Raw genomic sequence first — 14,864 nt, 5'->3', positions numbered from 1 at the left:
TATTCCTTTCGCTGTATCTTCTTTTCTTTCCGATAATCTAGAACGTAATAATACCATGGCAGCAGTGGGGTCTCGGTTTCTACTAAAGCAATAGATCTAGTTCCATTCATAATAATAATATATCTTGCACTTGATATGACACGACACAATACATGCAACCTCGGCAATCAATGGAATGTTCGCTTCTAACTTTAAAAACGTTCAATATCTGTCTTACTGTACTTCCACCAGGCGAATACCTCTGTCCTGTCAACAAGAACGACAATCATCGCAGCGCCTAAATCCATATCCTAGCGTCCTACAATTCTCAATGAACCTAATTTGTTCATTGTTGGCATAGACACAGCAACCTGCAAATCCACAGCCGGTGGCATTGAAGCTTCCACCAGTCTGAACACAGGCAGTTTGAGAATTTTCGGTAATGCCGTCACAGACGCATTTGATAGACCTGAATCCCACTTGGGCTGTCACTATCATTCCCAGGCCCAGGAGGAAGGTGAAATATGTTGAGATAGAGAGGTGCATAGTCTGAGTCAAGACATTATGGGATTGGGTCCAGCTAATAGATGACCTGACAGGCTCACTTACGGTTCTTGCAAAGGAACGGCCTTGCTTGGGGCTTTCTTTTGGTATGCTTTCTTGGCTGCAGTCCTAGTATTCAGATGCGGGACATGGTCATTTTTTTATATCCCCATCCTAGATACTTTATACAAAATGTTCAGTTGACTTGAGAACTGGCCATCCAGGGGAGGCACAACATATATGTGTCAGTTTTGTGTCATCGAGTGAGGAAACTGTGTCTATTGTACGACTTTATCTCGACAGATGTAGTATATGTCTTGATCGCTTCAGGATGTCCCCCGCACTTTAGAGTCGCATCACTTACGATTCTCACTATATGAATGATCAAGTTCACTTGTGCAACATAGATTTGCAGTTAACCATTTGAATGTTCGTCCGGAGGACATGTATATATATACCTTTCAAGTCAAAATTGAATTATCTTCATACAAAGAGATATAGTTTTCACCTGTTAATATCTTCAAGTGTACAAACTAAGCACTTCCTAGACCATGGGGTCTCTCAATAAGAAAATAGGCAAAACAATGATAGAATAATGGCCATATAGCTCCAAGGACACCACGCTCAATTTGCTGTCCAAGGATGTCAACAATTAACGGTGAGACTGAACTTCTCCCACGACTGTACAAACACAACGCTTGATGCCAGGCTCCTGTCGAGAATAGGCTATTGCGGAGGGTATTCCATTTTGTCTCGTAGAAAGCTGCTAGGAAGTCATACAAGTGTAACCTGTGGACTAAAATAGGAACTCGCTATGGGAACAGGGACTTTGCCGGGGAGGCCTCAGTGCCAAACGCCGAATATCCCTTGTTGTCTTAACTTCATAAGGGTATCTGAAAAAGCCTGATGCTATTTGGAATTCATCTCGAGACAGACTTTGAATTGCAGGCCATCTTCACTGACGGCTAAAGCCCAATATATATCGTAGACAAGGACTATGCGTTCAAAACCACTTTCTCAAGCTACATACTTGTAGGTGGAATTATTGGAACTGAAGCAACTTTTTTTTTTAATTTCGTAATCTAGATGCTAATTGGCAGAGGCATATCCACAGACTGCCTCAAGCCAGCAAAGAAGACTTCTTCATCTCCTTGACGATAGGGATCTCCTTAACACGAGCGGCACCACCACCCTCAACAATGGCTATACTTTCTCTCAAGACGCCAGCGCCTCCGCCTCCGTAAATAGGAGGGATGATAGGCTCGACATCATTATCTTCATCTTCCTGGTCCTCGTTCGCGTTCTTTGCATTGGGGGGAGGAACTTCAAATACCTCGTCCCGGCAATCTGCGCACATAGTCAAGACTTCCTGTAATGCCTTCTCGATAGCAGCTGCACGCTCACGCATGCCACGACGCAGCAGGGCATCGATAAGAGTCTCAGCCTCCGACACGCTCGAGTTAACTCGTTCAATGAGTCGTCGGATACTGTTGACGAGATATTCCTCTTCGTAAACGGTACCCTTCTTACCACGAGCACGCTTGCGTTCCTCACGCCGGCGAGTCTTCGAAGTATGACGTGACATTCCAGTCTTGCCTGTTTTCCCGGTGTTACCCGTGTAGCGGGTGAACATGGAGCGACCAGCAAGCGTAGATGCATCTGTCGGGGCCAGCGAGACGTTGTCCGGGATATCGACGCCCGTGTCTCCGCCGGTGGGGTCACCACCGTAGAAAGCAAGCGGGTCAGCGGCACGAAGCTGACGGAGTTCGCTGAGTCGTGGGACCTGGGCATTGAGCTGAGATCTGCAGTCAGCAAGAAGGTCTGTCATATTGCCCATTGCTTCAGCGAGGCCAGAGTCAACGATTTCGGCAACCTGGCTCTGTTTGCCGTGAAGTGTAAGGAGACGCGCTGCGTCGGCGAACTTGGATCCTCGGCAGAGAAGCCGTGCAGCTGTGACGATGTCATGCAAATGGTCGGCGTAGATGGTTGCTGCCGAGACGTAGTCTTTGTTTTCGTCAACCAGGGTTGTGGCCAGAACGTCGATGTGGGCAGCCAGATCTTCCTCGGATAGAGATGCCATCATGGCACAGTACAATGACTCGCGCCATTTGTGCGCCAGATTGAAGCACTTGTAAGCACTCTCATAAAGCTCGAGAGACTCGTACGCTGGGGTTGAAAGTTAGCTAGCTGTCATTTTGTCTTGCTGTGCTGCAACCAAACCACGTACCAATTGCCGCGTCCTTGTATTTCGATTGATCCTGTAGATAATCGGCATAGAGCTCGGTGATTTCCCGTTGTTGCTCTGTTTGGTACTTGTAAAGCTCAAGGGCTTCCTTATACAACACATGCTTGACGACATATGCTCTGATCTCATCGTGAGCATTGAGAGCATACAAATGCCCCAGAGCCTTTTCAAAGCGAGAAAGGTGATTGTCGATCTCAAACCGACGCCGAATCTCTGGAAGCTGTTGAAGCTTACGAAGGAATGGTAGGTATTCGCGAGGATCCTGAGAATTTGTTAGTGGTAAGTCATAACACGACCAAAGTCTCCATCCGAAAGTATTACCATCTGAGCTTGTTGAGCAACCAACAATGTAAGCTCAAGGTCATATACACCCAACGCGTGAGAATAAAGCCGGTGAGCATCGGTCAAGAAACACATGTGTGCAATAGCATCTTCAGCCTGTTCGGGATGTTGTGCTGTAATACGGTTAGTTGCCCGATTATCGAAAAAGACGAAAGAGCCGAGCACATACTTCTTAGTCCTGCGGCAAGGCCCAGTCCTGCCTCCATGTCAGGCGGTGACTTGCAAACATGGGCTGTGATCAGATTTTGCAAATTGGTGTCGACACGGTTTTGAAGAGCTGCCAGGAATGCATCACAGATCTTGTTGATTTTGCTCTCCTTTTTGCCAATCTTTGGCACTGAGGGAACTGCTGGACCGTCCGGCTGGGCAACAGCCGCCGATACGTTCTTGGATATTTTCAGTGTGTCTTTATACAGTGTCTGTGACACATCGTCCTCCCTGTGTGAGCGTTAGTAAATAGTCTTTTTTTTTGTATATATATAAGACTGTGCATTGACGTACGACAGACGCGATATGAAATCATCAATGTAATCAATCTTCTTGACTTGATCAACAAACAGAGCGATGTTTTCCATAAATTGCTCAGGGGCATAATCGTGGAGAATGTTGAGATCCACCATCTGACTGCGACAGGCAAGGAATGCAGATCGGTATTTCTTCTGGTCGATGAAGGTACGGATTCCAGCCAATACTAGAGCACGAGGGAAGATTGTCTCGATGTTTCCTCGGGGAGCTTGGAGAACGACCGCGAAGATCGACGGTATCACTGAAACCAACCGAGAACCACGTTCAATGCTTCTGCACCGTTCATCGGTTTCTGGTGTGTCCTCGGGAACTTCCATTTCTGCAGTTTTCATGTTAGCTTATGAAGACATAAACGCCCAACAAATAATCTTACCATCCACATGGTTCAGATGAACAAACTTCAGAAGATGTGCCGATGTGGTGTACAAAAGATGCGATGGAGTCACGAGGAAAGATGTGCAGTTTCGCGCAAGGACTCGCTTGTTAGCATACAAGGCACCAGTTCTCGTCATTGCAATCAAAATGCGCTACCAAAGTCAGCAGAAATCTGGGAATACAAAACGAATATAATCTTACCTCGTCCTCAGATATAGAGACAACACGAGCCCAGTGGCTGTCAACATTGGGGCTCTCACCCCATGGAGTAATATCTAGATTTCCCGATGGCGACTCTTCAATGCTCGAGTAGCTGACAGGACGAGCTGGTTGGCGGGCATGTGAGAACCACAGAGCATGGTGTCCAATACCGGCGAAGATCGATGCCAGTTGCTCTTCGTCTCCAGCCTGATATACAGATTCGGTGGTTCGAGTGTCCAGGATCGTCCTCTCAATATGGCTCGAGTTTGGTCCGTTGTCCTTGAGCACATAGACCTCATTCTCATTCAAGAACGCAATCTGACGGGGCCGACTAGCCGGGTCATCTGATAACGGATAGCTTGACTCGAGGATAGGAATAGGAATAGGTCGGCTCTTCAGAGACCATAGATAAACAGAAAGCTTGTTGCTCATCAGCACAGCAATGCGTGATCCAGATTTGCTGAATGCAACGTCGATAGCGTTAGACTCTAAAGTCAGCTCGTTGTGCGCCATGGGAGGCGGTACACCAGCCATTCGCAACGGAGTCAATTTGAGATTTTCTAATACTTGTATTAGTAACATTCTTAATCAGGTTCTATTAGACGACTTACTGCCGTCGATGACTGCAACAGCGCCAACATCATCCGGAATAGACGTAGAACCATGGTTGATGTCGAGTACATAATCCGCGTCCAGTATCGAACCTGTTCAAATCAGCTTTTATTCTTGGTTCGCTCTTCATGTAAGGATATCATACCTGAGGAGCCAACAGCAAATCGCAATGCCTTCTCTTGGTGCCACTCGAAAGAGTATGAAAGCGAAGAACTTGTATCAACCGTAATAGGAAGCTCTTGCTTTAAATACCAATGGTAATTGCCCGTTGTCCAGAACTGTACACGGTCCTGGAATTTGACAGCAAGTACGGTAGAATCGACGTTCCAGGCAAGGTGGATGCGAGAAGCCCATGATTTCATCTCCTCTTCGGATAGACGAAGAGAGAACTCGCCGTGACGGAGTCCGTTTCTTTCGAAGAACACCACGTCGATCCGACCTTCGAGTCGTTGAATTCCAGCGACCAAGCTGCCAGACGGCCGCCAGCTCAGAGCGCCTTCCAAACCGTCAACGGGTTCGCTCACACTGTCCAAAGTGCCCTCTCTCGAGTACACCCTGATCGCACGGCGAGTATTTGCTTCGATGCTGTTCACAGCAACATATGCACCATCTCCTCGCCAGCTGATTGTAGTGCTGGAATCATCGTTGCTGCTCAAGATTCCTTGGTCGATCTTTTCCGGTACAGTCGGGTCTCGAAGAGCCTTGGCTCTCTTTCCTTGAAACTGTGTTTCTTTCTTACCCCATCCGACTGACACATGCTGTGATGATTGCAGGTCACTATGGGCGAAAGTAATGTCGGCCACATTCTCGAAGTCTCTGGTCATATACAAGAACGTCTGGGCTCTGGTGGTGAGAGCTAGCATTTCCTCATCTGGCGACCATGCTGCAGCTGTGATTCCCACATCTACCGAACCGACGATTTCGATCTTGTCTTCACCAGGAAGGGGCTCTTCGCGAACAACAATAATATCACCTCCTTCTAGCACCAGACAGGTTGTCAAATTGTCCGCGAAGTAATGCAGGGAGAGTACACGATCACATGCCAGATCTGGCAGAGGGCACGGAGCATCCCAGGAAGCAATACATTCAAATGCTTCGGGAGACAGGGGATCGGTTGAAGTGATCTCAGGACGTTTCCGTCTAACCTCAATGATTGCATTGTTCTCGGTCGGACCAAAGGTGCACACCACCGAGTCTGAAGCAGTATCCCATGCTGTGGCAGTGAGAGGTAGCTCGCTCTCAATTTGCGTCTCAGCGAGACGGACGTTTCTCAAATTGCGCATCTTCCAGGAACGGGTAACTTTTTTTATGCTTCTTTTTTTACCCCGCCATGAAGCGATCAAAGCAGTAAATGTAGGGAATTCGAACGATAGGAAGGAAAATTAAATTCCAGAGACCAGCCTTACTTCCCTGTTGACTGTAACTGTCTCGTTGCTTGGGGGTGGTTGTGTTCGTGAGGACTGATATATGAATCGCGCCGACCCAGAGATTTTTTTGGTTTTCCACAGCGGCTCAGCCAATGACTTCATCCATATTTCAACGTCCTTTTAAGCTACGCATTTCAACATCTACACAATTACAATCGGGTTGGTGACGGGCGGAACCAATTTTCGATAATAATCTCTAGCTTTATACATGATCTCCGCCTCCGCTTCAACCCCGATCCAAGTTTTCGACCACCTTGTCACCCAGACTGTTATCGCATGAAAAATACAGTGTGAAGGGCAATTTATTTGGTCTTGTAGGTTTGCCAGACTGGTAGAAAAAGATGTTAGAGTATACTCAAGGTGTGGGATCGTAGAGAGGGGGTATAACTCACCAGCAATGGCGAAGGGAGTACCGAATCCGGTAACTAGATGATGCCCGGGTTAGTCATGGCTCTGCACATGTCCATTGGAGGTCACTAACTCATGAAAGCCCAGTAGCGCCAGAAGAAGTGCTTAGTGAGAGGGTTGAAGGGGATGTTGGTGCGAGGACCCTCGGCGTAGTGGTAGGGGCTGCCGAGCTGGGTGCGAGTGGTGGAGAAACCACGACGGGCAGCGAAGGAGGTGGCCATTCTGGCCCGGATAGCGGAGGAGTACATCTGAGATCAAAATGTTAGCAAGAGCAATGGTTTGGTTTCCAGTGAGAGGTACTAACCTTGAGTAACGAAGAGGAGAGAGTGGACGATCGGAAAGACACGGACGAAGCCAAAGTGAACATCGCGAGGTGCGGAATGGGATGATCTTGAATCACGTGGTTTACAATACTTCGAAATCCGGTTTAGCGTCCTTTGCTCGAGATCACCCCCACCGCTTGCCCCATGTGGATAGAACTTTTAAATTTCTCAACCAAAAAAAGTCCAGACCGGTTACCTACGCCGCTCATTCTCCTCCTGTGGTTGATCACCAATCGCAACCGCTGGAGATGGATGAGCTCTTTGACGTCTTTGAGGACCAGCCTCAGGCGGTTAAACCGTCAGAAGGTGTTCCCAAGCGCTTGAAGAAGGATAAGAACAAAAAACGACCGCTGAATGGAGATGTGAAGAAAACTGCAGATATCCAAACCGAACGGAAGGATGATGTTGCGATGACTGATGCACCTGCTGCGGACGTCGACTCAGCAGACGCCGAAGCCCCCGCGACTCCGTCCGAACCAGAGCAACCCGAGACGAAGCGGCCGCGATTGGATCAGGAACCCGAGCCAGTAGTCGCCGATTCTTTCGAAACCGAGCAAGAGCGTGAAATTGCAGCTTATGGAGGACTTTCAGGCGCCACAGACACTTCTGCAGTTGTTGTGTCTCATCAAGTGCGCCACCAAGTCGCAATCCCACCGAACTACCCTTATGTGCCTATCTCCCAGCACAAGCCTCCGGCGAACCCCGCAAAGACATGGCCCTTCACACTGGATCCTTTCCAGCAGGTTGCAGTGTCTTCAATCCAGCGTGAGGAGAGTGTGCTGGTTTCAGCTCATACTAGTGCCGGAAAGACCGTGGTGGCAGAATACGCGATTGCGCAAAGTTTGAAACAAAACCAGCGAGTAATCTACACCAGTCCAATCAAAGCGCTGAGCAATCAGAAGTATCGTGAATTTGCTGCTGAGTTCGGTGATGTCGGTCTGATGACTGGTGATGTGACCATCAACCCCACTGCTACCTGCCTTGTTATGACCACAGAGATTCTTCGCTCCATGTTGTACCGTGGCTCTGAGATTATGCGTGAAGTTCAGTGGGTAGTCTTTGATGAAATTCACTACATGCGAGATGTGAATCGTGGTGTTGTTTGGGAGGAAACTATCATTCTGTTGCCCGATAAGGTCCGCTATGTTTTCCTGTCCGCCACCATCCCGAACGCCATGCAATTCGCCGAATGGATCGTCAAGATGCATAACCAGCCCTGTCACGTTGTCTACACCAACTATCGTCCGACCCCACTCCAGAATTACTTCTTCCCCGCTGGTGGAGAGGGTATCCATCTTGTTGTGGATGAAAAAGGAGTCTTCCGCGAGGAGAACTTCCAGAAAGCAATGAGCGCCATTGCTGACAAGAAAGGCGACGACCCGGCCGACGCGTTGGCCAAGCGCAAGGGTAAGGGCAAGGACAAGCAAATCAACAAGGGTGGAAATAAGGGCCCATCGGATATCTTCAAGATTGTCAGGATGATCATGCTCAAGAACTACAACCCCGTCATTGTCTTCAGCTTCAGCAAGCGAGAGTGTGAAGCAGGTGCTTTGCAGATGAGCAAACTGACTTTCAACGATGATTCTGAGAAGAACATGGTATCCAAGGTTTTCGAAAGTGCGATCGAAATGTTGTCTCCAGAGGATCGCCAATTACCACAAATCCAAAACATTCTTCCGCTTTTGCAGCAAGGTATCGGTGTCCATCACTCAGGCTTGCTGCCGATTCTTAAGGAAACCATTGAGATTCTGTTCCAGGAGGGTCTCATCAAAGTCTTGTTTGCGACTGAGACTTTCTCCATTGGTCTCAACATGCCTGCGAAGACTGTGGTGTTCACCAGTGTCCGCAAGTTCGATGGAACTAGCCAGCGTTGGGTTACCCCGTCTGAATTCATCCAGATGTCTGGTCGTGCTGGTCGTCGAGGTCTCGATGACCGAGGTATTGTGATCATGATGGTCGGAGAGGAGATGGACCCAGCGGTCGCGAAGGAGATCGTGCGCGGTGAACAGGACCGACTCAATTCCGCATTCCACCTTGGCTACAATATGATTCTCAATCTAATGCGTGTGGAGGGTATCTCGCCCGAATACATGCTCGAACGATGCTTCAAGCAGTTCCAGAACACTGGAAGCGTTTCGGGCTTGGAGAAGGAGCTCGAGGGTCTTGAGGAGAAGCGGGCCAATATGATTATCTCAGACGAGGGTACCATCCGTGAATACTACGACCTACGGAAACAACTGGACGCATTTGCCGAAGATGTTCAGCATGTCATTACGCACCCGAACTACTCTTTGACTTTTATTCACCCTGGACGATTGATCCACGTTAAGTACAAGGATGCTGATTTCGGTTGGGGCGTGGTGATCAACCAAAAGAAGCGTAAGCAGGCGAGCAATGACACCGAGAAAGTGACTCCTCACCAATCTCACATTGTTGATGTCTTGATGAGGACAACAGAAGGGTCATCCATTGGCACCAAGACTTTCCAAGATCTTCCGCCAGGTGTTCACCCCGCAAAGGAAGGTGAACCTTCTCGCAGTGAGGTCGTTCCCATTGTGCTGAGCTGCATCACGGAAATATCTCACATTCGCATCATGCTTCCAAAGGACATCACGTCGCCCGGCTCTCGAAATGATGTTATGAAGTCTGTTGGCGAAGTTAAGAGGCGTTTCCCAGACGGTGTTCCGCTACTTGATCCGATTGAGAACATGCAGATCAAAGATGATAGCTTCAAGAAGCTGCTACGGGTAAGAAGAGATTCCGTTCCTCTAACACATGATTCACACTGCTAACCATATATAGAAAATCGAGGTTCTTGAGTCTCGCCTCCTGAGTAATCCTTTGCACAATTCGCCCCGGTTGACTGAATTGTACGAGCAATATGCCGAGAAAGTGGACCTGACTGCCAAGATCAAGGCGATCAAGAAGCAGATTACAGAAGCTATGTCGATCTTGCAGCTTGATGAGCTAAAGTGTCGTAAGCGTGTGCTCCGTCGTTTCGGATTTATCAACGAAGCCGAAGTCGTGCAGTTGAAGGCTCGGGTTGCTTGTGAGATTAGCACAGGTGATGAGCTGATGCTGAGTGAGTTGCTGTTTAATGGTTTCTTCAACAACCTGACTGCTGAGCAAATTGCTTCCGTCATGAGTTGTTTCGTATTTGAAGAAAAGGTCAAGGAAGCCCCTACTTTAGCCAAGGATGAGTTGGCGAAGCCACTTAAGGAGATCCAAGCACAGGCCCGCATCATTGCCAAGGTTTCACAGGAGTCTAAGATGGCCGTGAATGAGGACGAGTACGTTCAGAGCTTCCACTGGGAGCTGATGGAGGTGATCTACGAGTGGACTCAGGGCAAGTCTTTTGCAGATATCTGGTAAGCATTCCCCGCCCCATTATTCTCGCAGTGTACTAACCATCCCAGCAAAATGACCGATGTCTATGAGGGTAGCTTAATCCGTGTCTTCCGCCGGTTGGAAGAGTGTTTGCGGCAGATGGCCCAAGCTGCCAAGGTGATGGGCAGCGAGGACCTGGAGAGCAAGTTCGAGGAGGCCCTAGGCAAGGTCCGCCGCGATATTGTTGCTGCCCAGTCCCTGTACTTGTAGATACGATATCCCTTTTATGATCGCCGGAGTCCAAAGAATATGATTACCCACAATTTTTCCTTTTTTCCATATTACGTAGAACGTAGTAGATGATGCGGGTATTCATATAGTCTTGCCCGAAAGCAGTGAAGAAGTCTAAATCTGACACATTTGATTGAAACCAAGGGAAAGACAGAAGACATTTGATGTTTTATAAAGACCATTATAGAAATAAAAGATAAAAATCCTTTCTAATCCATGTCAAACCTCCTTTTGAGGGCACAGATCTCTTAAAAGCTGCGCAAAGGGAGTGCGTTGCCACCTGCAACGCCTACTTTTTCTCCACCGCTACCTTTCTCTACCCTTCTCTCCCCACTTCACAACCCTTTTATCCTCTTCTTCTTTAAGGTTGCATTATTGCTGTTCTTTTTTTTTCTCACTCTTTTGGATATCCGAGTCCTCTGGACTATTATATTTCTTCTTCGCCATCCGGCTGTCACCATGAACAGCTTGGTGGCTACACCTCCTGTTCCGCCTCACTTCTACGAGAACTCCCGATTCTCTCCCTCCCGTATGAGTAAGATATCCCTTCCCCGGACATTGAAAGAAATAATCTGTGCTCTCTGTCCTGAGGTGGTTCTCTTTGATGCATTTGTATACTGACAAATCCAGTGTCTACACCCTCGTCGTCGTATGCCAGCCGTAAACGGAAAGCCGACGACGACAACGACCATGATGGACGCATGTCTGCTTCGCCCACAAACTCTCCCGCCTTCACTCCTCGACAACTCCCTCACAGCTACCGCAACATCAAACGTTCCCGACCGAACGTTTCAGGCCGACCTCTATCTCTGCCCCGTCTGCTAGAGACCCTCGATACAGATGCCTTGCGGACGGTTGTACGGACCATGTGCGAGCGTCACCCTCAACTCGCTGACGAGGTTGTGCACACATCCCCACGTCCGAATGTCTCCTCAACCCTACAAGTCCTTCGAAACTATCAGGCTGCCCTTCAGTCCTCATTCCCGTTGGGTGGCAACACCGAATCGGATTATGCCTACAACCGAGTTCGACAGCCGCTCACCAACCTTCTTGATGCCCTGAGCGACTTCACACCCAACTTCCTTCCTCCAAATGAAACCCAAGCGTCCACATCCTTGAGCTACCTAGATGGGGCAACCGACATCATTCATGCCTTGCCTCGGTGGAGCACGCCACAAAACAACATCGAACGAGACTCAGCCTACGACGAGATGTGCAAGGCATGGGTTCTGGTCATCCGGGAAGCGGCAAAAAGAGGTGGCGGCATCCAGTTACAGTACGGAGGTTGGGATCAGAAGCTGGCCAAGCACAACCAAACCTCTGGAGGAAAGCTACAGGGAGCTGTCAATGAACTCGGCTTCAGCTTGGGATGGATGAGTGGATCCGATACACCATCCCACGCAGCCAACAACGACATGGGCTCCATACGGGATCAACTCTTCTCCGGAACTTACGGGCTGGGAACCCCAGTCAAGGTCGGACCATGGTGATAACTCACGCCACTCCGATTTCCTCACGAAAGACCACCATTAAATTTACACCGCTCTTGCGTGTCGGCCTCACGTCCCCCCATACATGCCGGCTCTCATTTGAGCTTGACTGACGGTCCATACCCCTTTGACCGCACAATTTTCGACGTATGTCACGATCACGATACCTGCTGCATGACCCTAGAATCGACATGGTCAGGCGTTATAGTACTCAAGGCGGATAACCTACAGCTTTTCTTTTCCTTTTTTTTGTCTTCTTTTTTCGGCTGGAGCTTTGCAAGATGAATGCTGTTATAGCTTGTTTGATTTCAAATCTTTCAATGAATTCAGACTCAGTATCCTTTTCTTTCGTCCTTGCTTTGCTCATTTGTTGTATTCAGATTTACATGACCCTTCCTTTCCTCTTTCCTTTCATCTGTGTATTTCATTCCAACTCTGATACTCTCATTTTATATCAACTGGCGCCCTGGTGTCGCATACATTTCCCTCTTTCATTCATGTCTCATTGTTTTTATCCTCTTCTTGTTCTTCTTCTCTTTTGCTGTTGTGAGTTGTCTTTGCCTGTTTCACTCGGTCTCATCTTTCTATTGCTTGTGCCATTTTATCCCTCGCATATTCCAATGATGCGTGTCAGAGTGACAATTTCCATATTAGGCCATCAAACCTAATCCTCGTGCTTCTCAGCTTTGGAAAATTTGGCGGAGATTTGAACCTATTCTATTCATTAGAAGAGAACCACTCGCCACCCAACTCAGTCTACAACATACGTTCTGATCCTGTCATATCGCGCAACATATTTTCGATACGTTGCTGATTGATAGGGCCCCTTAGTCACGCTAGCTTGTTTCATTGGAATCTTATCAAATTTGTTAGAGCTTTTAGTCCTCAAGTAGAAAAAGGTAGAAACTTGGATGTTTCTCTATTCTTTTAGGGATTTTGCTTAGCCACATATAGCCAACTTCATAGATATTCTGATCAACAAAGCTAATAAACAAGTACAAGACGAGTAAGCAGACAAAAAAAAAATTGTTTACAGACAACCACGCCCAACCAAGAACATCACTCAATACAATTCATAATTCATATCACCGCCCGCTTCATCAAACGAAACAACCACCCAGCATCCTCCCACCCACCCTGACTCCCAGGCTTCTCAATAGAAGCAGCACTACCGGTAGAACCCTCCCGATCTGACAACCCCCCATCCCCAACCGACCCAAGCGAAAGCGTATCATCATCCTGCCCATCCACCAAAACAGGTTCCTCAAATGTAACAGTAGTGGTAGTATCCGCCGTACCAATACGCGAAGCATCCACCGCAGCAGTCGTCGCAGCCGGAACACTTACAGGCCACTCGTCGACCCCGAAAAGCGTCCACTCAACTAGCCGATCAATCCAAGAGCCGAGCCCGAACCCGCGCTCACGCGTCAGCTGCTGCAGATCCGCTTCATCGAAGTCATCCGGCGTCTCGTCAGAGTCACACGAATACTCGGACGAAGTCTCATCTTCGTCTGAGCCAGCACGGTCCCAGTACACAGAGTCTTCATCGGGGAATCGGTGTTGTAGCGATTCCATCTCTGCGCGGATATGCGCGTCTACGAAGTCTGGTACTAGAGGACTATGCCCGCGCACTTCGGGGCTCGCTGTGCGTGTCACTGTGTCTGTGTCTGTACCTGACTGTATGTATACTCCCCTCTACTGGCGTTGAGGTAGATGATGCAGCCGGGAGGGTGGTCATGGTTAGATGGACTCTGCTGCCACGCCGGCTGACGCGTCTACTACCGGCACGGGAGAGAGCGCCGGTTCCTGGTGTTGAAGCGCCAGAGCGGGAAATTCGTGACGAGGCACCTGATTTGGTGCGGTGGTGGTGGCGGTTAGTGGATGTTTCGTCGAAGGGCGTATCTGGGACGAGACTCGTTGATGTCTCGCGCTTGGAGAGCCAGCTTTGGCCTTTTTCCTCGCGGGTTGAGGAGGCTAGGGCGATTCCTGCGCGGAGCATCCATTCTGCGTCGTATTTGGATTTCGGCGTGTTGTCTGGGAGAGGGCGTCGCCCTTGCGAATACGAGATGTCGGTCTGTGTGTTGTGTGTGTTTGGGACGTGGTGCAGGGCATGGCCTAGGCCCCTGCTGTGTAGGTTCGTGTCGCTTAAGGGTCCTACCCTGGTAGAGCTCTTGCTGCGCGTGTGGCGGCTTCGTGAGTTGCTGCGTGAGTGCGAGAGGATCGGCGGCGTGCTTGGGACTGAGACACTGGATAGATAGGATGATGCTGGGGGCGTGCGGGTACCGCTAGCTGGAGATTCATGGTCGCGGTTGTTGAAGTATTCTGTTGGATCTGTGTCGTCGTCAATGGGAAATCGTGGGTTCAAGGGTGCTAAAGATGTGTGGCGGAGGGACGGGTATGAGCGACGGGACTGGAAGCTTCCCGAGGTGGTGAACTATATATGCCATGTTAAATGTCCGGTTCATGTTTTCGTCCAGATAGCAATCTAGTATTTACCTCCATAATAGATTTTCCAGCTGCAGCTGAAACCTCAAGTAGAATTAGAGACGAAGAGGTCGGGATGCTGGAAATGCGGAGTTGATGCACGTGCGGTTGACATGTGAAAGTGGCCGAGCGGCCCCCGGCAATGTTGAAGAAGGTTATTTTGCCCGAGGGTAGAAATATAATTAATGTATAGAGATAGAGATAGATTGTGTGGAATAGTACGGAATGTCAATAAGCAGAATGGGATGCCCAGTGGAATAACCGAAAGATGACGGATCTATAGAAATCGTCC

General features: G+C 48.8%; 5 protein-coding genes across 5 annotated transcripts; 2 read left to right on the top strand and 3 right to left on the bottom strand.

The window, feature by feature from the left end:
* Positions 1–1,642: 1,642 nt before the first annotated feature.
* N7537_004841 (Elongator subunit IKI3) lies at positions 1,643–6,105 on the bottom strand (the record flags this gene model as incomplete). The annotated part of the gene is made up of 9 exons (XM_056895898.1): positions 1,643–2,688; positions 2,750–3,029; positions 3,089–3,222; positions 3,279–3,547; positions 3,611–3,953; positions 4,008–4,161; positions 4,211–4,770; positions 4,822–4,914; positions 4,968–6,105. 9 exons carry the CDS (start codon positions 6,103–6,105, stop codon positions 1,643–1,645), a joined length of 4,017 nt encoding a protein of 1,338 aa, XP_056755646.1.
* A 446-nt stretch (positions 6,106–6,551) lies between these two features.
* N7537_004840 (cytochrome c oxidase VIIc family protein) lies at positions 6,552–7,024 on the bottom strand (the record flags this gene model as incomplete). The annotated part of the gene is made up of 4 exons (XM_056895897.1): positions 6,552–6,577; positions 6,642–6,674; positions 6,731–6,905; positions 6,962–7,024. The coding sequence occupies 4 exons, from the start codon at positions 7,022–7,024 to the stop codon at positions 6,552–6,554; spliced, it is 297 nt and encodes a 98-aa protein (XP_056755645.1).
* A 204-nt stretch (positions 7,025–7,228) lies between these two features.
* Positions 7,229–10,577, top strand: N7537_004839 (ATP-dependent RNA helicase MTR4; the record flags this gene model as incomplete). The annotated part of the gene is made up of 3 exons (XM_056895896.1): positions 7,229–9,727; positions 9,783–10,348; positions 10,397–10,577. 3 exons carry the CDS (start codon positions 7,229–7,231, stop codon positions 10,575–10,577), a joined length of 3,246 nt encoding a protein of 1,081 aa, XP_056755644.1.
* A 404-nt stretch (positions 10,578–10,981) lies between these two features.
* Positions 10,982–12,088, top strand: N7537_004838 (cut8/STS1 family protein; the record flags this gene model as incomplete). The annotated part of the gene is made up of 2 exons (XM_056895895.1): positions 10,982–11,133; positions 11,229–12,088. The coding sequence occupies exons 1-2, from the start codon at positions 11,058–11,060 to the stop codon at positions 12,086–12,088; spliced, it is 936 nt and encodes a 311-aa protein (XP_056755643.1). The 5' UTR covers positions 10,982–11,057.
* Positions 12,089–13,168: 1,080 nt separating this feature from the next.
* On the bottom strand, positions 13,169–14,590 carry N7537_004837 (DUF3984 domain-containing protein; the record flags this gene model as incomplete). The annotated part of the gene is made up of 3 exons (XM_056895894.1): positions 13,169–13,731; positions 13,778–14,522; positions 14,585–14,590. The coding sequence occupies 3 exons, from the start codon at positions 14,588–14,590 to the stop codon at positions 13,169–13,171; spliced, it is 1,314 nt and encodes a 437-aa protein (XP_056755642.1).
* Between the last annotated feature and the right edge of the window lie 274 nt (positions 14,591–14,864).

This window comes from Penicillium hordei (genome assembly GCF_028827395.1).
Source record: "Penicillium hordei strain IBT 12815 chromosome Unknown utg000002l_segment0_segment0, whole genome shotgun sequence".
NCBI classification, from domain to species: domain Eukaryota; kingdom Fungi; phylum Ascomycota; class Eurotiomycetes; order Eurotiales; family Aspergillaceae; genus Penicillium; species Penicillium hordei.
Note: the sequence above shows the minus strand (reverse complement) of the source record. Positions and strands in the feature narration are given on the sequence as shown.